Source organism: Dipodomys spectabilis, unplaced genomic scaffold (assembly GCF_019054845.1).
Source record: "Dipodomys spectabilis isolate Male_0828 unplaced genomic scaffold, ASM1905484v1 ptg000030l, whole genome shotgun sequence".
In the NCBI taxonomy this organism is placed as follows: Eukaryota; Metazoa; Chordata; class Mammalia; order Rodentia; family Heteromyidae; genus Dipodomys; species Dipodomys spectabilis.
In genome coordinates, this window is record NW_024870707.1 from 1,140,581 (window position 1) to 1,163,379 (window position 22,799).

At 38.5% G+C, this 22,799-nt stretch overlaps 1 protein-coding gene and 1 non-coding gene across 4 annotated transcripts in view; both read right to left on the reverse strand.

The window, feature by feature from the left end:
- Ckap5 (cytoskeleton associated protein 5) overlaps positions 1-22,799 on the reverse strand; it is a 93,202-nt gene that overhangs the window by 43,270 nt on the left and 27,133 nt on the right. For all 3 annotated transcript variants that reach the window (XM_042675897.1, XM_042675895.1, XM_042675896.1), the window contains exons 5-17: positions 21,801-21,972; positions 20,948-21,080; positions 20,025-20,125; positions 16,017-16,130; positions 13,478-13,582; positions 11,161-11,250; positions 10,886-11,050; positions 10,247-10,375; positions 8,613-8,798; positions 5,039-5,152; positions 4,466-4,576; positions 3,999-4,091; positions 1,450-1,635 (exon numbers count right to left, since the gene is read on the reverse strand). In XM_042675897.1, the coding sequence (XP_042531831.1) occupies positions 1,450-1,635; positions 3,999-4,091; positions 4,466-4,576; positions 5,039-5,152; positions 8,613-8,798; positions 10,247-10,375; positions 10,886-11,050; positions 11,161-11,250; positions 13,478-13,582; positions 16,017-16,130; positions 20,025-20,125; positions 20,948-21,080; positions 21,801-21,972 (1,699 nt within the window). The remainder of the gene's footprint in view (positions 1-1,449; positions 1,636-3,998; positions 4,092-4,465; positions 4,577-5,038; positions 5,153-8,612; positions 8,799-10,246; positions 10,376-10,885; positions 11,051-11,160; positions 11,251-13,477; positions 13,583-16,016; positions 16,131-20,024; positions 20,126-20,947; positions 21,081-21,800; positions 21,973-22,799) is intronic.
- LOC122105395 lies at positions 11,889-11,992 on the reverse strand. The gene has a single exon (XR_006147024.1). It is a non-coding gene; the product is annotated as a U6 spliceosomal RNA (small nuclear RNA).

Here is a 22,799-nt window from a genome sequence, read left to right on the forward strand (position 1 = left end):
AGGATTGTGGTTCAAAGCCAGCCTGGGCAGGAAAGCCCTTGAAACTCTTATCTTCAATAAACCACCAGAAAACGGTTAGTGGCACTGTGGCTCAAGTGGTAGAGCATCTGCCTTGAGCGGAATTGCTGAGGGACAGCGCCCAGACCCAGAGTTCAACCCCACGACAAAAAAAAAAAAAAAAAAAAAGCCAGCCCTGTAGGAAAATCCCTAAGACTCTTGCCTCTTATTAACCACCAAAAAGCTGGAAATAGAGCTGTAGCTCAAGTGTAGAATACTAGCCTTAAGCCAAAAAGCATGGAGATAGCACCCAGACCCCGAGTTCAAGCCACAGAACCAGAATCACAAAAAAAGCTTTATGGACTGTTTACAACTTTTCATTAGTATTTTTTTTTTATTTTGGATTGTAATTTTTCTTTTAAAAAATCACTGCAATTTTCTTTTTTTTCTTTTTTTTATTGGGGGGGTCCGGTCGTGGGGCCTGAACTCTGGGCCTGGGCGCTGTCCCTCAGCTCTTCAGCTCAAGGGTAGCGCTCTGCCACTTGAGCCACAGTGCCACTTTCGGCTTTTTTTTTTTGTTTATGTGGTGCTGAGGAATCGAACCCAGGGCCTCATGCGTGCAAGGCAAGCGCTCTACCAGAATATTATTTATTATTTTACAGAATCTTATTGATTGATTGATTAGGGCCATTCATGGGGCTTGAACTCAGTGCCTTGGGCTTTCATTTGGCTGTTTTGCTCAAGGCTGGTGCTCTACTACTTGAGCCACACTTCTACTTCTAGCTTTTTACTAGTTTTTTTTTTTCTTTCTTTTTTTTTTTTTCCCAGGGCTGAGGACCGAACCCAGGGCCTTGTGTGTGCCAGGCGGGCGCCCTTCTGCTGGACTAAACCTCCAGCCTCCTTTTTACTAGTTATATAGGTAAGAATCTCATAGTTTCTTCTGTCCAGGCTCTCTTTGAACTATGATCCTCAGATCTTAGTTTCTTAAGTATTTTTGACTAAATTTTCATTATCAGGCAATAGTGTATTAGTAAGCATAAATTAATATTTGGAGCCACGTGCAATGGCTCATATCTGTAATCCTAGTTACCCGGGATATGGAGACTAAGATTATAGCTTTGGGCTAGCCTAGGAATAAAAAGTTGCAAGACTCTTTCTCAATCAATGGCTGAGCATGGCTGAGCATGTTATTCTTGCTACAGGGAAAGCACAATGTCACTCTTAACATGGGGAAGCTAAGTAGGAGGATCAAAATCCAAGCAAGTCCAGGAATATAGGAAGATAATATCTTCAAAATTAATACTACAAAAATGGTATGGAAGTGTGGATAAAATGGTATAGTATCTGCTTATCAAGAGCTAGGACTTGAGTTTAAGCCCTAGTCCCAGAGGGAAAAAAAAAAAAAAAGAAAACACTAGGACAACTTAGAGAAGAAAGCTCTGTGACACTGACCTGTTCGGCTGTCCATGGCAACATACATGCTTCGGCTATTGCCGTCATAGCTTCCTTTGCATTGTTTCCACATTTTACATCTCCAATCTTATCTACGAGACCATCTAATACAATCTGAGCTGATGTTTTGGAGAAGTTTCCCTTCTGGGCAATCAAAGCAACTATGTGAAGCTTCATCTGCATCACCTGAACAACAGTAAGTATCATAAAATTAGGAGTCAGCCCAAAACATTTACTTAATCATACAGCAGCCTGTATCTGAAATAACTACCATAACCAAACCAAAATCAAAATCTGAAGTAGAAGCAAAGTATTCTTCATTTCTTTATCTTTTAAAACTTATCAAAGTATCTAGATGACAGTGACTAGAGAAGAAAGACCCCAATTCAGTTTCAATACAGAAGTTTGAGCTGAAAAATCCATTTTCCATATTCTCTTCTTAGAATTTTCATGTTTTGAATCAATCTGAACACCCTAAACTGTGTATAATAAATGGCCATAGTGACTGCCATACCTCAGAGTTAGTACTATAGCTGTTTAATGGGAATTAGGGTCACTTTGCCCATAAATATTTTCCTTTCTACTGTCTGAATATTTTATTAAGCTACTAGAATTTCCATCAGCTATAGATCCATTTAGGAAATGAGTACCTTCTTGTTAAATGCAATTATCTTAGATGGGACTACCAGAACAAGTACCTCTAGTAAAGGTGATGTTCGATAAAAGAATTAAGAGCACTGAGAAGAATTTGAACTATGAAAATTACCTAAAAGCTTAAATTCATAGTTTTCACTCAGTTTTGCTCAAGGCTGAAGGTCTATCATTGAGCCATGCTTTTAGCCTTCTAAGGACTTCAAATAATGCAATAATCATTTAAAGAAAAAAACTACCAGATCTCAGTAAGAAGACTGAACTTTCCAGATTTACTTTTCTTCACTTTTAGCCTCCTCTTCCCAGATCTACCATAACCTTCAAAACCAACAGTCTCAAAATCATGACAATTGTGAAAACTAGAGCTGTATTGCTACTACAGGATGGCAGATCAGGCTTAGAGCTCCGTAAAAAAAAGTCCCAACCCAAATAAAGTATTGTCATTATTTGACTTATCTGGCAATTACTTTCCTGCAAAAGTTCCATTTGAAGGACCTGTTATTTGACCCAACTCTGACTAGCTGAGGGGAAAAAGTTCTATTCCCAAGAAATTGGTTGAAAATGACCAGTTTTAATACTGCAGCTGGCCCAGGTTGCAATGTGGGCTGATACAAAGGAGTGTGATCAAACACTTAGAAGTTGGAGAACTAAGATCACAGGTGATTTTGAAAGGGTCTTATTTATTCACAAGAATCTAAACAACTGTACACACTCAAGGTTGTGGTGCAGTTCCAGGTTCTAACTGCTCACTTCTGGATGACCTTCAGACCCTGCAAAAACTAAAGTGAAGGCTAAGGTAATATTGAAAGTGTTAGCATTGAGGGTATGCCTCAACATACATGCTTGGATTACTTTGGTAAAGGGTGGAAAGCATAACAGTTCAAAACATTTAAGGATATCTCTCTTAGTCATCTGCTGGCTATGAAGCCAACTGAGCAGAGACTCTGGTGGCTACAAATCAAAATTGTAATAAAAGTATACATGACATTCTGAACGAATAGAACAAAAAATGAAAATAATTATTGGTAAGACTGTAGGAAACATAAAATTCTCATATATTACTGGTGTGAATGTAAAATGTTTTAGTCATTTTAGAAAGCAGTTTGTCAATTCCTTAGAGGGTTTAAACAGCTATCATGTGACCTCAGCAATTCTACTTCTAGGTTTATACCCTAGAAAACTGAAACTGTTGGTATAAAAATTTGTATGTCAATATTCAGTGACATAATTCACAATAGCACAAAGTTGAAACAACCTAAATGCACACTGATTGATGAATGAGAAACTACGATGGGACATGGGATATATCTATAAAATGGAATATTGTCTGATAACTTTAAAAAACACAGCTGATATATTGGTGAATCCTGAAAACACTCTAAGTATAAGCCACACAGAAAGGTTTATAGTCTGGGATAAGGGGAGTTGCAGAACTAAAACTTATTGTATTATATAATTTACAACAAACAGTGAGCATTATAGTTTCTGATTTGTTATTAAACATAGACATAAAATTATTCTGTTTATGGATCTAACACAGGAAGGTATTGGCTAAAATCAGGTACCCTCCTTTCACATATATAGAAACTGCATAAAGAGTTTTAAAGGGTTGAATGAAGGCAAGAAGGCAGGACAAGAATATGTGTGGATAACTGATATATATAGAGCTGAGGTGTTGTCAGATTGAGGGAAGCACATTACAGAAGGAAAGTAGGGACCTCTACAGAGAAAATTGAAGATGAAAGAATGGAAAAAGGGACTAGAAGGATAACAAAAATAAAATTGTCAACATTTTCTTTATAAAGTCCTAATTACATAAGCTGACCTACAGAATGATAGAACATAAATTATTTCCAATTAAAAACGTTAACTCTAGAAGTAAAAAAAAAAAAAAATACCTGAAAATTAGTTTCTTTCCATCCAGGCTTTTTGGCAAGCATCCTCACTAATGACTGACAAGGCATTTCAGCTCGCTCCATTAGCTCAACGGCCTTGAGGTAAAATAAGACAATAAGACAGTTAAAGGGTTAAAGAGTAGTTCCATAGTTCCAAAATCAAGTAATTCCTTACCTCTGAAAGAGAATAGAACCATTGAGAGAGAGTTAATAGAGGGAACTTCTTTCTGTTATACTTTACCTTTTAAACTAAGTACTTAGTTTATGAAAATTTAAATATCAAAATTTAAAATTTCATTTACTAATGTACACACTGACAAAAAAAAAGGTCATCCAAAAAAGGTCAGTGTTGGAAGATAAAACATTAAGCAGTTACAAAAAACAAATAAACCAAAAAAGTCTTTCATGTATCAATTTCACTGCTTCCACATAATCTTTCTCTCACATTCCATTCATCCCTTTCCACCTACCTTTTGGAACTCTTCCATACAGGCTAGCCTTTCCTTCCAGTTACTGCTATCTAAAAGCTGTATACAGGTAGGGGGAAGGACAGCTGAAGCTTTTTCTTCACATACTTCTATCTGTAGGATTCAAAAATATATTAAAATTAGGAACTGGTTGTACAGTCTGTAAAAACTGAACTATGGAGTTTATGGACAGGGATAGGATAGGTAAAGATGGAGGAGAATGATGGAAGGGGTGACACATTGATCAAGATGCACTATACTGATTATGTGACATATGGAAATGAAACTCTTTTGCATACCTTAACAAAAATAAATATATAAAAATTAGATATTGGTTAGCAAAACACCTTTGTCACAATTAAAAGAACGTTCTCATAGATATGTTATAGTATGAGGCTTCTTCAATATTGGGAAGTTTTTCCAAGGTACTTTCAATAAGCAGTAATATAGTAATATATTACTATAATATAGTAACTGAAATATAGTAACTGTAGAACCCAGCAAAGAAAGAACTCACATGTCCTTATAGAGCTCAACATTGCAGTTTCAAACTTTAAGAAACAGTATTACACTCACAGAGAGTTCTGGTTCCACTATTTCTTTGGTCTCCAATCCTTTCTTATTCTTAGTTCCAGTGCTCCCTGTACCTCCTGGAGCAGCTGGTTTCCCTTTCTTAGGTGGCCCGCCAACCTAGAAGAAATTTTTAAAAAGTGAAACTGTAAGGATTTGAATAATGGTTCTTAAAACCTTTTTGGTTCAGAGAACTCTTTGAAATTTTTATTAAAATTATAGGTTAAAAAAAAATCTGTACACAGAATTTAGCGCAGGTTCCAAAGCAGGGAAATGGTCTGCATATAGCACCTCTAATTCAGAATAAATCAATAAAATAAATAAAACAAAATGATGGAATTATATTTATAAATGAATTTGAAAATGATATCTTGATGTTTTAAAAATGCCTCTAAATCTTTACAATGGTAAAAGATAGTTTCCATAATATTTATTCAAGAATTAATCCCAAGAAGCCAGGCACTGATGGCTTACACCTGTAATCCTAGCTACTCAGGAGGCTGAGATTTGAGGATAACAGTTTAAGGCCAGCCAGGCAGGAAAGTCCATGAGACTCTTCTCTTCAACTAACCACCAGAAAATTGGAAGTGGTGCTGTGGCTCAAATGTAGAGTGCTAGCCTTGAGCTGAAGAGCTCAGAGACAGTGCCCAGGCCCAGAGTTCAAGACCCATGACCGGCAAAAAAACAAACCAAAAAAACCCCACCAAAAAACAAAAAAACTTAATCCCAATGGTTCCCAGTATCAGTGCTATTTTTCAATGTAAAAATACATTATTTGGGGGCTGGGAAGGTGGCTCAGTGGTAGAGCGCTTGCCTTGTATGCCTGAGGTCCTGGGTTCGATTCCTCAGTACCACATAAAGCAAAAAGAAAAAAGCCGGAAGTGGTGCTGTGGCTCAAGTGGTAGAGCACTAGCCTTGAGCTGAAGAGCTGAGGGATAGCGCCCAGGCCCAGAGTTCAGGCCCCATGGACCCCGCGCCCCCCCCTGCAAAAAAAAAACCAAAAAACATTATTTGCTAAGCTATGAGCTGTAAGAAATCTTCAGTTATTGTGAAAGATGGCCATCTCACTGAATCTTTTTTTTTTTTTTGGTCCGTTGTGAGGCCTGAAATCTGGGCCTGGGCACTGTCCCTGAGTTCTTCAGCTCAAGGCTAGCACTCTACCACTTGAGCCACAGAACCACTTCCGGCTTTTTCTGCTTATGTGTGCTGAGGAATCGAACCCAGGGCTTCATGTGTGCAAGGTAAGCACTCTACCACTGAGCTACCTTCCCAGCCCTTGTCTTGTTTTGTATCACTATAACAGGAACACATGCAGTATTTCACAATTTTATTAAGCATGATACAGCTTTTGTTTAATATGTTCTTTATTAGCTGTGTACATTAAACCTCTCTGCATTAAATAATTCGTGTCCAAGTATCAATTAATTCCTATGTGGTTAAGAATTTTTATCAAGAATATATGGTTGTCAGGCTTGGTGGCTCACATCTGTAATACCAGCCCTAGTGGGTACAGATAAAAGCATCTTGAGTTTGAAGCCAGCATGGGCTAATAGTGAAACCATGTATTAAAAAAAATACAAAAATACCCAAACCAAACAAAAACCTCCCAAATGTTATTTTAGATGTTGAAAAGGTTCCAGCCTCTGCCTCCTAAATGCTATGATCACAGGCTTGTTACCATAATCAGCTAGTAACTTTATATATCATCCTTATAAACCTGGAATAAATTTATAATCTTAGAATATTCCTTACTGGATTCTCATTTGCTAATATTTGTTTACTTATCTTCACTGAAATTCATTTCACCATCATTTTGGAAGGTCATAAGAAAACAAATATATCACAAGTACTACAATCAATGATAGTATAATGATAACACACATCACTACTCACAGTTTTTTTCTGCTCACATTGTATTTGTTAAGAAGTGCCCAAACTTATAAGCAGGACAGGAGGGGTGACTCAAGTGAATAGAGTACCAGATGAGCAAGTGCCAGGCCCCAAATTCAAATCTTGTACCAAGGAGGAAAAAAAAATAAGGCAAGGAAAAAAAATTGTTTTTACTGGGTTGATCCTAGTGCTTGAATTGAGAGCCTGTGTGCTGTTCCTTAAGTTTTATGCTCAAGGCTAGTGCTTTACTTGAGCACTTGAGCCACAGCTACACTCTCAGCTTTTTTTTTATGATAATTGGAGATAAGAGTTTCATGAATTTTCTTGCTGGGGCTGGCTTTGAACCATGATTCTCAGACCTCAGTGTCCTGAGTAGCTAGGATTACAGGAGTGAGCCACTGGCACCTGGTTCTTGTTTGTTTTTTAAAGACTCCCTCATAATAAGAGAAGACTAGCTAGTTTAGGGAAGAGGGTTTGAAAATATGAGAACCAAGTGGAATACTGTAAGAAATCTAGACAGTTTTGTTTGTTTCTTTTTTGGTCGTGGGGCTTGAACTCTAGGCCTGGACAGTTTTCCTGAGCTCTTCATGAAGCTCAAGGTGAGCACTCTACCACTTGAGCCATTCCTGTTTTGATACCATTCCTGTTTTCTGGTGGTTAATTGGAGACAGGAGTCTCACAGACTTTCCTGGCCTTGCTGGCTTTGAACCGTGAGCCTTCAGATCTCAACCTCCTCAGTAGCTAGAATTACAGGCATGAGCTACGTGCCCAGCTAGACAGGTTTTGAATGTAAATTAGTGTTTAGACACAGGAGCTCAGGAGGAAAGCCAAGTGCTGGTGGTTCATTCCTATAATCCTAGCTATTCAGTAGGCTGAGATCTGAGAATCACAGCCTGATCCGAAGCCAGCCCAGGCAGGTCCATGAGACTCTTTAGCTCTAATTAACCACCAAAAAAAGGAAATGGAGCTATGGCTCAAAGTGGTAGAGCACTAGGCTTGAGCACAAAAGCTTAGGGACAACACAATCGACAAAAAATAAATAAATAAAAATAAAATTCTGACGAGTCTCATAAGAAAAAAAGGGTCTTGACAATGTTGTTAGACACCTTGTATTCATACACTGTTTTGTAGAATGGGAACTTCTTTGTACAACTACTTAAATAATAATTTTTAAAAAGTTAAAAAAAAGGAGGGTCTTGATAACATTTCATTTATTACAAATATGTTTTATACTATTGAATTGAAAACCCATGTCTGAAAAATTAAGATTGTTATATTTACCATACATCTGAAAAAGTACTTTTTGGGGGGGGTTAGGGGAGTCAAGCTCTGGGGCTTGAACTCAAGGCACTTGAGTCACAGCTCCACTTCTAGCTCTTTTGGTAGTTAACTGGAAATAAGACTCTCGTGGACTTTCCAGCCCAGACTGTCTTCAAATCAAGATTCTTAGATCTCAGCTTCCTAAGTAGCTAAGGTTTCAGGCATGAGCCACTGGCTCCCAGATCAATACAATTTTTAACTCTAATTAGGCTTTAAAAAGCCAAGTGTATTGTTTTAATACTTTGTCTTCATTAACAAGTATTCAAGGTGTTCAACGACATATCTCTGAAAATCACATTGGAAGAACAACCATGAACCTGACACTCAGACTCTACATTATTAAATTCTAATTTTTAAACCATCTGTTAACCTTAGCAGTAGGTGCCTTTTTTAAGGGTCCTGGCTTTGGTGCTGTAATGTCCTTTGTGTCCTTGTCCCCTGCAGCCCCTGAAGCAGCAGCAGCCCTTCCAGGAAGAGGCTTGAATTCCTTCTTTTCAGCTGCAAGTCCAGCTTTCTTACCATGTATCAGCTCCACTTTTTCCGAACATTCTTTGATCTGCAGAATGAAAGTTAGATAAACATCACTATGTTGCAGTTAATTTTAAACACGACCACTAATTTCTTAGTAAGTCATTTCTGGGAAGAAGAAAGCAGGAAGAATAAGGTGTGGCTCAAGTAGTACAGAGCCTGCTAGACCCACGTTAAAACCCCAAAACTTGGGGGAGCAGGGAGAGGGAGGGAGGAAAGGATGCCTTTTTCAACTATGCATGAGAATTGAGAAAAGTTTATTTTCAAAAAATATAAAAATTATCTTGACCTTCTTGGCAGTCCATTTTATTTCTTCACAAATTAAGATTTCTGATAAACAATAGCCATAGCTCTGATGGAAGATTATATTTTAAATGGTCACATTCCAGGTTACTGTTTTTTTACAGATTGGTCACTCAAATTCTGTTTGGCTATAATTAGAACAGTATTTCTACTAACAACACCACTGCAGCCTATAATGAAATTTATATCTTCAAAAGTTATATTTTCAAACTTCAAGTCTTAACTACCAGTGGAGCATAAAATAAAATTTTATGAGGTGATTATCTGCATTTTTTTCCCTAAGTGAAACAAAACACACACAACTGATAAGAGAACCAGGAGTAGTGGAGCATGCTTATAATCTGAGCTTCTAGGGAGGCAGAAGCAGGAGAATCACAAAGTCAACACCAGTCCAGCAAAATCCTCAGTAAAATAAAAATAAAAGGGCCGGGCAGGGAGAGGGCATGACTCAAAAGAGTACTTGCAAGATCCCCAGCAGGAGTTCAATCCTCAGCACAGTTCTCCTCTAAAAACTGCATTGTGCAATATAAAATTTCTTTTCTACTTTACTTTTGTGTATATGTGGTACTGGGGCTTGAACTAAGGGCCTGAGCATTCTCCCTTAGGTCAAGGCTAGTGCTCTATCACTTGAGCTATAGCTCCACTTCCAGCTTTTTAGAGATGAGTTGGAAATAAAACTCTGATGGACTTTCCTGCTTGGGATGGCTTCAAACCTAGATCCTCAAATCTCAGCCTCCTGAGTTGCTAGAATTAAAGGTGTGAGCAACCTATGCCTGGCTTCTTCCTACTTTGAGTTGCAAAAAGCCAAACTAAACCAAACAAACACAAAACACCAACAAAAAACAGTTAGAAGTATTTATCAAATGGGTATCAGTATTTTCAAATTTCTTTCTTTTTTGTCAGTTGTGGGGCCTGAACTCTGGGCCTGGGTGCTGTCTCTCAGCTCTTCAGCTCAAGGCTAACACTCTACCACTTGACCTACAGCGCCACTTCCAGCCTTTTCTGCTTATGTGGTACTGAGGAATAGAATCCAGGACCTCATGCATGCAAGGCAAGCACTTTACCACTGAGCCACCTTCCCAGGCCTATTTTCAAATTTCTAAGCAGTAAATCCACAATACAAAACCACAATTTTATTGTTCACTTTCATTATAAAAATTGCTTTTGACCTACCTTATCAAGCTTGAGTTTGTCTACATCAGCTAGGAATGGATTTACTGCTTTCTCACCAACCACCTTCAAAGCAGTACCCAATGCTTCAAATGCAGCATCTCTGACTTCAGGAGCAGAATCATTGATGTGCTATACTCCAGAAGTAAGCAAAATGATCTTTAATATAGACTACCTGAGGTATTACTAATTTTAACTCAGATCACTATCTGTTGGATAAGAATTTGCCTTTTTTAATTTACTGAAGTTAATTATCAATTAAGTTATTCTTTCACAAATTCTTTCTGGATTAAAGAAACCACCTGTATTAATACAGCAAGTATATAATTAGCTTCATTTTATCATAATGTCTCTCTTCCACACAATCTTCAAATAATCCAGATTTGATGTCGACATTTGGCTATATCTAGCTGAATACCACTAAGTAGCCAACTTAACAAAATATTCAGCAATTAGTAGAATCATAAAGTCATAAAGCTAACTTATCTTTTCCTTGAAGAATGGAAACACACTAAGGTACTCTAAGGAAGGTCTGTTCTTAAAAAGAGCATAATCTATATCATGAAGTTACATAGTTATTGTAAGGAAAAAATTTTCTGCCTAGGTATAAAGTATCATCCCAGTTACACTGACAGTCTGTACCTTAAGTAGAGCAGCACAAAAGGGCTTCAGTAAGCTCTTTGGCAGGGTAGAAGCAGTGCAGTGACGGAAGCTTCTTGCAATAAAAAGAGATGTCTGCTGTTTGATGGTTGGATTTTTATTATCCATTACTGCTAAAACGTCCTCACTGATATTCTGTAATGTGGTCTTTAGGAAGAAAATGTGGTTAATGCACTTTTTAAAATTGTAATTATTAAAAATATCACAATGACAAAACTTACTTTACATAAAACCACAAATTCAAGCAGGCAACTTACAGTAAGGAAAATTGCATCAATTGCCTCCTGCAGGGCTTGTACCACTTGAGGCTTTTTTTCTTTGAATTTCTCCAAAATGGTTGGTACAACCTGTAAAAGTGAACAGCTAGAGTAATACTCAGCAATAAAAAAGAATGAACTACTGATACATTATAACATAGCTGAAACAAAATCTCATAAATTATGCTGGGTGAAAGAAGCTAGTCACAAATGACCACAGAGTAGGATTCTGCTTAAATGAAGTGTCAAATTTATAGAGATAGGGTTTGGAGATAAGGGCCTCATGAACTTTCCTGCCTGTGCTGGCTTCGAACTGTGATCCTCAGATCTCAGCCTCCTGAGTAGCTAGGATTACAGGCGTGAGCCACTGGCGCCTGGCTTAATGATAGATATGATTTTTATTTGGTAGTGTTTACTTTTGTGAAGTATGTTCTCAGAAATTATATTTCATGTAAGCAAGCTCCAAATACCATAGCTCAAGTGAGGCTGCACGTTAATTTCATAATATAAAACTGACACAACTAGAAACTATTAAAACAGTTTTGGTCAGTGTAGGAAGTCAAATAGCTTAAAGGAAGTCAAATAACTCTTTAAGTTACTCAATTTTTAGGACACTAAGCCATTCTAAGTATTTCAGATCAGATTAAGAGGTCAGTTGATAATTTCCATAGTTAAAGAAAGCATCTCAACTCCTTAATGCTAGTGTTTTTTTTTTTTTTGCAGTTATCAAAAAATATGAATGTTTCATGAATTTGTATACCATCCTTGCACATGGGCCATGGTAATCTCCCTATCATTCTAATTTTAATATATTTGGTGCCAAAGTGAACATTTAACTCTATTATTAAACTTTCCGCAACCATACTTATTCAAAGAAAATCATGCAAGGCACTGGTGGCTCATGCCTGTAATCTTAGGTACACAGGAGGCTGAGATCTAAAAATCATGGCTTGAAGCCAGCCTGGGAAGGAAAGTTTGTGAAACTGTAATCTCAAATAACCAGAAAAAGCACACTGGAAGTATGGTCAAGTGGTAGAGCTCTAGCCAAGTAAGCCAAGCAAACAAGAGACCCTGTGTTTAAAAATTCCATTATCAGCCAGGCATTGGTAGCTCAAGCCTATAATCCAAGCTCTCAGAAGGCTGAGATCTGAGGTTGGCAGTTTAAAGCCAGCCTAGGCAAAAAAAAGTCTTTGAGATTCTTATCTCCAACTAACCACCAAAAAGCTAGAAGTGCAGTTATGGCTCAAGTGATAGAGAACCAGCTTTAAGCAAAAAAGCTAAGGTACAACACCCAGGCCCTCAGTTCAAGCACTAGTATTGGTAAAACAACAACAAAAATGCCACTACCAACAAAAATGTTGTATATTCAGAAATTGTCATTAGATATTCTTCAAATACACAGATTATCAAGTGTATTATACACAAATATTTCAAGTATATAATTTTTAAGGTTAACACTATAAAACATTTTCTATATTAACCTCCCTTAAGAGTTTTTTTTTATTGGGCTGGGAAGTTGGCTCAGTGGTAGAGCGCTTGCCTTGCATGCATGAGGCCCTGGGTTTGATTCTTCAGCACCACATAAGAAAAAAGAAAAAAGCCAGAAGTGGTGCTGGGCTCAAGTGGTAGAGCGTTAGCCTTGAGCTGAAGAGCTGAGGGACAGCGCCCAGGCCCAGAGTTCAGGCCCCACGACCTGACCCAAAAAATAAATAAATAAAAGTTTTTTTATTAAGTTTTTTTTATTGTGAAAATACCGTACAGAGGGGTTACAATTACATGAGCAAGGTAATGAGTACATTTCTTATCAAGCATTATTGCTGTCTCCTTTGTTTCCCTTTACCATCCCTGCCCTCCCATCTCCTACCCTCCCCACACTTAAGAGTTTTAGTGTTTTCATATACACATTTTTGTTATGGTACTGGTTACTAGAAACTGGTTTGTATTTTTCACAGGGGAGGTTCTGAGGCTAAAACCCAAGGTGTTATACATGTTCAACACGTGTTCTACTCATGAGCTATCTAATCCGTTGGTTATTATGAACTTTACTTACTATGTATGTATAGTCACCAAAATGAAGCAAGATCTTTGTAAGTAAATACTAAGCATATAAATCAACTCAATTACATATTTTAAAGTGCCTGACACTCTATATAGGAAGTTTTTATAGCTTCAAATCTAGTATTTACGAGAAGCTAGGCTGCATATTAATAAAGCAGAGAGAAATTTACACTAACATATAAAGATTTACATTAGAAAGTTGTTATAAAGCATAAAGCAAACTAGTTTGCCATTTTTAATGGCAAAGACTGTTACTTACATGTCCTGCGTATTGTCCAAATTTCTTCCTTAGCCCAACTGCCAGGCCAGTAAGGCATTTTGCTGCCAAAGCTACCAACATGACATTAGTGTCCTTCCCAACAACCTAGGAGAAAAGAAAAGAAAAAAAAAAGCCACACAATTTTGTCAAAGGGTATTAAAATGTATTCAAAAGATCTCTGAAAGCCATTATGTTAATAGATGGCCAATTTTATGTCTTACAAAAGAGGAAAACTTTTATTCTTTTTTGATAATAGTGAATTTAGGAAACTATTATAAATTTTTTCTGTTGTATGGGAGACAAGAGTGTCACTATGTAGCCTATGCTGACCTCGAACTCACCATTCTCCTGTTTCTCCCTTCATTATGTTTACTGTATCTTAAAGTGTTACAAAAACAAACAAACAATGGGGCTGGGAAGGTGGCTCAGTGGTAGAGCGCATGCCTTGCATGCCAGAGGCCCTGGGTTCTATTCTTCAAGCACCACATAAGCAAAAAGAAAAAAGCCAGAAGTAGCACTGTGGCTCAAGTGGTAGAGTGCTAGCCTTGCGCTGAGGGACAGCGCCCAGGCCCAGAGTTCAGGTCCCAAGACCGGACCCAAAAAAAAACAAAAACAAAAAACCCCAACCAAACAAACAAAAAACCCCACATATATAAACCTACAATTTCAAATTACTGACTTTCCAGTAATGGTATATGATACAAATGCAAGAGGGTAACACTGATAATGGCAGAAAAGCTGAAGGGGAAGGGCTGGGAAGGTGGCTCAGTGGTAGAGCGCTTGCCTTGCATGCATGAGGCCCTGGGTTCGATTCCCCAGCACCACATAAGCAAAAAGAAAAAAGCTGGAAGTGGTGCTGTGGCTCAAGTGGTAGAGTGCTCACCTTGAGCTGAAGAGCTGAGGGACAGTGCCCAGGCCCAGAGTTCAGGCCCCATGACCAGACCAAAAAAAAACAAAAAAAAAAAGCTGAAGGGCTACTAACTGCTTTGGGTCAGGAAAACCTAGAGTTTACCTCTGAAAGACACTACTGGGCAGAAGCTCTGTAATATTTACACAGTAAAAACTACTTTAGGTATCTTCTGGAAGTCCATAGGGATTCTAAATTGCAAACACCAATGCAGTCATTCTTCTCTCTAAGGGAGTTTCTAGCCCTGCAGCTACCATTTTACTCACATAATGATCATTAAGTTTGTACTTGGAGGCTCTAAGCACATTTTCCTCCATGTTTGTACTACTGACCTTGTATGACCCAAAGAGCCCAGCACTTATCTAAACTCATGGACTGTAGATGCATCAGTGTCAATTCGGTAAGATTGGGTTCCTTCCTGGTTAAATTTTTTTTTTTGGGGGTCCGGTCATGGGGCCTGAACTCTGGGCCTGGGTGCTGTCCCTCAGCTCTTCAGCTCAAGGCTAGTGCGCTACCACTTGAGCCACAGCACTACTTCCGGCTTTTTTCTTTTTGCTTATGTGGTGCTGAGGAATCGAACCCAGGGCCTCATGCACGCAAGGCAAGCACTCTACCACTGAGCAACCTTCCCAGTCCCTCCTGGTTATATTATTATGATGGCAAATTACCAAGTGAGTTGGTGCTAAAAAGCTGCTTTACTAGCTGTGCACCAGTAGTTCACATTCATAATATCTGCTACTTAGTAGGAGGCTGAGATTTGAGGATCACAGTTCAAAGCTAGCCAGGTAGAAAAGTCTGTGAGACTCTTATTTCTAATTAACCACAACAAACCAAAGTGGAGCTGTGACTCAAGTGGTAGCGCACAAGGCTTGAGCAAAAAAAGCTCTGGGACAGCACCCAGGTCCTGAGTTTAAGCCCCAGGGCAGAACAAAAACAAAAACAAAAAGCAAAAAGAAGTTACTTTACTTGCGTTTCCACTTGTTTTTTAAAAAATTCTTTTCTCACTAGATGGCCTCTACTTCCAATTTTATCTAGCCTCTTAGTCCCCAAACCAGAATGCTTTATTTTCAACTCTGTTTTTACTGACAAATATATTTCATTTACTAAGAATATTTTAGGAATATTCAACGTAATACCAAATATCTAATTCTTCTGGAAAGTCTCAAAATCCTTTATATATTATGATTTTTAAAAATATGTATATGTGTGTACAAATTCATCATATATCCCTAATAGTTTGCGTAACATGATGATATAATACAGTATGGTATTCTTTGTGATCTAACAAAAAAAAAACCCTTCATATAACTACAGATTAAAATAGCTTATTTCAGTAACTATAGATTAGGATAGCTTATTTCAATAGTTCATCTTACAGAATTATAAAACTGTAATATTTAGTTCTAGGTCAGCAAGAGGTATTCAGAAAATAGCAAACAACATATGAAAAGCAAAATGATAATATACAAAGACTGGGAAACAATTTTTAAAGTTCTTTAAAAATATTACCTTTAATTCAAACACCATTAAACACGGTATTGTGTTTATGATAAGATCACTAAATTACTGAAGAAAAAAAATCAAGGTCAGTGTTGTTGCCAGTATATCAAAACTGAAACACCTCCCACTTACCTTTTTTAATGCTTTTACTAAATCTGCATAATCGCCTGCTTCTAGTTTTGGGTTTTTCACTAGTACTTCTACAGCCTCCAGGGCTTCTTTTCTCTCTTGCCATTTTTTTGCCTCCTGTAATAGAAAATAAAAGAGAAGACTAAAAGAATTATTTCTTATACTCTACTTATTCAAAGACATAACTTTTTTGTTTCAGAAACTTTTTTTGGTCAGTTGTGGGACTTGAACTGTGGGCCTGAGTGCTGTCCCTCAGCTCTTCAGCTCAAGGCGAGCGCTCCACAGCTTGAGCTACAGCGCCACTTCTGGTTTTCTAGTGGTTTACTGGAGATAAGTCTCATGGACTTTCCTGCCCAGGCTGGTTTTGAACCATGATCCTCAGATCTCAGGCTCCTGAGTAGCTAGGATTACAGGCATGAGCCATTGGTGCCCAGCTTTGTTTCAGAAACTTTTTCTAAAGTTAATTTAAAATTAAAACTGTAGGGCTAGAGATGTGGTTCAAGTGGTGGAGTGCCTGCCTAGCAAGAATGAGGCCCTGAGTTCAAATTCCAGTACTACCAGAAAATAAACAAAACTGTAACTGTTTGTGGTGGCTCTATTGTAATCCTACCTACTTGTCAGAGATTGGAGGATCATGTTTTGAGACCAGCCTGGGGGGGAAAGTTCTTGAGATTCCATCTTGTTGTGATGGTGTTTGCCAGTCTATGGGGAAAACACAATGATGTGAGATGATACATGCTTGTCATCCCAGTGATGTGGAAAAGAAAATAGGAATATCGAAATTCAGTCTGGCCCTCTTTCAAAAAAGGGCTAGGTCATGTGACTCAAGCACTGTCTAGCAAGTACAAAAGGCCCTCATCTATCTACACTTCTATTTTAGTAGAATACAAGGACCCAAGTAGCTTTTATTTGCCACAGAAAGATGAAAAATGCCAACCTCAAAAAGATTACAGCAAAAACATTGGGGAGAGGGCTTTTATTTTTATTAGTAGGATTTGGACTGAAGGCTTATAATTGCTAGGATAAGCATACTAGCACCTTTCTAGCCTTTTTTGACTGTTTTGTGACAAGGTCTCACTTCCTGCTCAGGCACATATCTGGGATGCAGTTCACCTATTTCAGGCTTCCAATCCTGGTATGGCGTGTGTGTTACCATGCTCCACTCATTGAAATAGTGTCATAGATTGTTTTGCCTGGCTGGCTTGAAATCATGATTTGAGAGTCCAATGTAGCTAGGATGAGTGGTGTGTGTCATTATGACCAGCTACTGGTTGAGAAGGAGTCTCATGATGAACTTTTCTGTGTGGACCAGCCTCAAAATGAGTCTGTCAGCTTTAAGGAACTAGGATTACAGGCATGAACTTCCTAAGTAAGATTAAAGAGAGGTTTAGACCAACAGTGCCCAGCTGTTTTTAAGATAGGGTGTCTCTATAGCCTAGGCTGGCTTCAATAATCCTCCTGGCTCCAAACTCTCAAGTTCTGGAATGCCTGGCTGACAGTTGCACTTTATTTGTTTTTTTTTGTTTTGGTTGTTTGTTTTTTTGGGGGGGGGTCCGGTCGTGGGGCCTGAACTCTGGGCCTGGGCGCTGTCCCTCAGCTCTTCAGCTCAAGGCTAGCGCTATACCACTTGAGCCACAGTGCCACTTCCAGCTTTTTTCTTTTTGTTTATGTGGTGCTGAGGAATCGAACCCAGAGGCTCATGCATGCAAGGCAAGCACTCTACCACTGAGCCACCTTCCCAGCCCCAGTTGGACTTTATTTGTAAAATACTTATGTTATAAGATGTTTACTGGGCCAGGCGCTGGTGGCTCACACTTGTAATCCTAGCTACTCAGGAGGCTGAGATCTGAGGATCACAGTTCAAAGCCAGCCCAGGTAGGAAAGTCCATGAGACTCTTATCTCCAATTAAACACCAGAAAACAAAGTGGTGCTGTGGCTCAAGTGGTAGAGTGCTAGGTTTGAGAGGAAGAACGCAGGAACAGCGGCCAGGCCTAGAGTTCAAGCCCAACAATTGGGGTGGGGGGAGGGGAGAAAGATGTTAATTGGAAGCCTATGTTGTGGCAAATGCCTGTAATACCAGTACCCAAAAGAAAGAAAAAGGACAATCACAAGTTTGAAGCTATATAACATAAACTACATAGTAAGTTCAAGACCAGTACAATGACTGCCTCAAAAAAACAAAGGCTGTTAGCCAGGCATAGTAGTGTATACTTGTAATCCCAGCAATCAGTAGGCAGAAACAAGAGGACTGGCATTCTAGAGGTTCAAGTTAAGTAGATATATAAGGAGTTGTTAGCAGAGCTAAAAAGATCTTTAATAAACAACTATCCAATTGTAACCAGTATAAAGTACAATCTGCTTCAGTTAAAGGGCCAAAGGATTTTTTTTGTTTGTTTGCTTGGTTTGGACAGGGTCAGATTATATAGCCCAGGATAGTCTGGGATTCACTTTTGTTTTTTTTGGGTTTTTTTGTGTCCGGTCATGGGGCCTGAACTCTGGGCCTGGGTGCTGTCCCTTAGCAATTCAGCTCAAGGCTAGCGCTCTACCACTTGAGCCACAGCACCACTTCCGGCTTTTTTTTTTTTTTTTGCTTATGTGGTGCTGAGGAATTGAACCCAGGGCTTCAGGCATGCAAGGCAAGTGCTCTACAACTGAGCCACCTTCCCAGCCCCTGGGATTCACTTTGTAACCTAAACTCACAGTCCTTCTGCTCCCAACTCCCAAGTACTGGGATTACAGGCATGTATCACTATACCTAGCAAATTTTATTTTATTTGTGTTGGTATTGAGGCTTGAACTCAGGTCCATCTGCTCTTGCTTATCTTTTTTGTATGTAGCTAGTGCTCTATCACTTTAGTCTCACCTCCAATATAGAAGTTTTGATGGCTAATTGGAGGTAGTGTCTCACTGAATTTCCTGCTCAGGCTGGTTTCTAACCAAATCTTCAGATCTCAGTTTCCTAAGTAGCTCAGATTATAGGTGTGAGTCACTGTTGCCCAGCTGCAACTTTTGTTTTGAGATTGTCTTGCTATGTAGCTAATCCAGGTTTTCCTCAAAATTGCAATTCTCCTACCTCAGCTTCCTATATGCTGGGATTAGAGATGTTTTGCGACCATGCCTTGCTGAATGAACATAATTTAAGCAGCCAAGTAGAATCTCTCCTAAGAAAATGATGCTTAAGATGATGGGAGGAAAACCCCTGTGTAACTAATGTAAGCTAATAAAAAAAAAAAGTTTAAAAGATAAAAGATGATGGGAGGAGAAAGGGGAAGAGAAGGAGGGAAAAAGAAGGATGTTTAGAGAAAATTTTGATTGTCATAACCCATGAAGAGAATATTACTGATGGCTGGTAAACATCCTGCAATAAACAGAGTAGCCCATCAAAACAGAAGTTATCTGACAAAAAAATGCAAAGAAATTCTGGGCTAGAGTAATGACAAGGGGGATGAACAAGTAATGACAAGGGCAATGGTAACTGAAGGTTGAACTTGTGGCCTTATGCTTGCTAGGCTGGCTCCATGACCCCAGTCTCTTTTCCTTTAACTAATTATAGGCAGGGTTTCACTTCTCTTGACCAACCAGCCTGGATGATTTTGATTGTCCTATTTTACACCTTTCATACAACTGGGAGGACTTACATGTGCCACCAAGCCCAGCTTTATTTCACTGAGCTTGAAAACCTTTGATGGTGCCCAGACTAAGCCTGAACCATAATCATAGACTCTCAAACAGCTAGGATCACAAACATGAGCCACAATGCCTGGCTAGCTAAACTGGAGAGTTATTTAAAGATAAATCCAAAAAAAGCAAAAAGTCAAAGTTCTGGTTTTGACAAAACATATAAAAGAAAAAGTGCCATAATAATTGCATATACAAAGTAATATGAAAGTACAGAGGAAGTAACTCTCTTAAGGGAGAGATATGGGGTCAGAGTAAGGGAGTAATACCAGAAATAGTATTCTCTTATCTAAGTTATTATTTAAAATGAAGGAATTTTAGCTACTACTTACAATTTTGTCATAAAAGTCTTTGGGAAGTTTGGAAAGGACTTCTACTGCTTCCAAAAGCTCATAAGCATCTATCTGTGGCACTTCATCACCATCATCACCACCTTCCAGGAGAAAAAACAAAATAGATGTTAAAAGGATGGAATGGTTTTTTCTTTGTCAGTTATCAGTCCTATGAGAGAGAGAGAGAGGAGAGAGAGAGAGAGAGAGAGAGAGAGAGAGACTGTGTGTGTGTGTGTGTGTGTGTGTGTGTCCTGGGGCTTGAACTCAGGGCCTGAACTCTGTCCCTGAGCCTCTCTGTACTCAAAGGTAGCACTCTACCACTTGAACCACAGCACTACTTCCAGCTTTTTTCTGAGTAGTTTATTGGACATAAGATGGACTTTCCTGTACATCTCTAATGAAATCTTTTTTTTTTTTTGCCAGTCCTGTGGCTTGAACTCAAGAGACTTATGAAGGTTTTTTTTTTTTTTTTTTTTTTGAGGGAAGGGGACAATTTATTGGAGATGAGTCTCATGGACTTTCTTGCCTGGGCTGGCTTTGAACTGTGATCCTCAGATCTCAGACTCCTAAGTAGTTAGGACTATAGGTGTAAGCCAGTAGGGTCCAGCTCTCTGATGAAATCTTAACAAAGAAAGTATTAGTGTCATTCTTGCCACATTCAACCTAAATTTTAACAAAAATATTCCTTTAAAATATGCCTAGTGGGCTGGGAATGTGGCTTAGTGGTAGAGTGCTTGCCTAGCATGCATGAAGCCCTGGTTTTGATTCCTAGTACCACATAAACAGAAAAATCCAGAAGTGGCACTGTGGCTCAAGTGGTAGAGTACTAGTCTTGAGCAAAAGAAGCTCAGGAACAGTGCCCAGGCCTTGAGTTCAAGCCCCAAGACTGGCAAAAAATTTCAGGGAAAAAAAAATTGGCTTACCCCCCTCAGCATCACCACCAGCAGACTGTGGCTGTTCCAATTTAGCTTCTAGTTCTTGCTGGGAACGCAGAAACCGACTGGGTTTAGGAGCACCTGTTGGCAGTTTGACCCATTCTTCTTCCAGCTCTTTCAGCTGAAAATATCACAAAATATTTTAACTTATTTACGCATACATTGAAAGGTAATAATGAAATCTCCCTCCCCATAACTAATATAGGCTAAAAGAACTTATTTACAAAGCACCATTAGGGAATATACTTAATATTTACATTCATTCATTCATATATTAGAACTCATGTATGTAGCTCTAACCAGGCAAACAAGAAAAAAATAAATTTAAATTGTATATATTTTGTAGCATAAGTCAAACTGATTTACATTAGTTACTACACTGAAGATGTATAGCTAAGCACTAAGGAAGAAGAATAAAGTCCACTTTTTAGGACACTGTCATTTCATGAATTCATATATATTTGCATAACCAAAAAAATTACTAAAAATACTTTTAACAAGAAGGTAGACTGTGTTTCTAGAAGAAAGGGATTTAGATCAGTGATTAGTGCTTATCATAATCAAGACTGGGTTTACTCCCTAGGACTCCAATTCCCTAGTACCTCACCCCTTAAAAAAGATTAATTAGATTACTTTTAATACTAGAAAAGATTACTACCATACTAAAATCGCTGAAGGCTTATTTGAAAGGCAAAGCAACAACACAGAAAGGTAGGAAAAATCAACTGACTTTCAAATTAAGAATAAAAAATATGTGTAAGAAGGGAATATCAACAAGGACAGGAAATTATCTCTTCATATTTACTTCATGTAAAGACAGCTGGAGAAGTTTGTGCCTCACCTGCACAGAATTTATATTTTGTAATGGCGGTCTCAAAGCATCCCGAATCCATCTATAAATCTCCACAGCAATTAGTTTGGCTTCATCTCGAACAGCTTTCTCACGAGACTCAAAGAGTTTTGGCAATACTTTGATAATTGGCTTAAGTAAAATAATTTTGGAACCAAATTCACTAGAAATATAAAGTTGAGGGGAAAAAAGTCAACATGCAATATCATATTAAGTCAACATCATATTAATAGTTACATATTATGAGTTTAAGGCACCAGAAGGAATTTATAATCATGACTATATTTTCATGAACTATTTACATCATTCTTCCAGCAATATTTATGTCTAAGACCCAAAATAATACTAACATCTAAAAACTAACTTTGTAGGTAAACAGATAAGGAAGAATTCAAATATATAAAGGGGCAATAAAAACTTAAAAATATATAGAAATTAGCCATGTGCCGGTGGCTCATGCCTGTAATCCTAGCTACTCAGGAGGCTGAGATCTGAGGATCAAGGTTTAAAGCCAGCTCAGGCAGGAAAGTCGTGAGATTCTTTTTTTTTTTTTTTTTTTTTGGTCGGTCGTGGGGCTTGGACTCTGGGACTGGGCACTTCCCTCAACTCTTCAACTCAAGGCGAGGGCTCTACTGCTTGATTCACAGCGCCACTTCTGGTTTTCTAGTGGTTTATTGGAGATAAGAGTCTCACAGACTTTCCTAGCCGGGCTGGCTATGAATAGCGATCCTCAGACCTCAGCCTCCTGAGTAGCTAGGATTACAGACATGAGCCACCTGTGCCCAGCATTCCTGAGACTCTTATCTCCAATAAACCACCAGAAAACCGGAAGTGGCGCTGTGGCTCAAAGTGATAGAGTACTAGCCTTGAGCTGAGGTACAGTGCCCCGGCCCAGAGTTCAAACTCCATTACTAACAAAAAAATTTAATTAAAAAAATACACACACACACACACACACACACACACACATACATAGAAATTAGTTCAAAG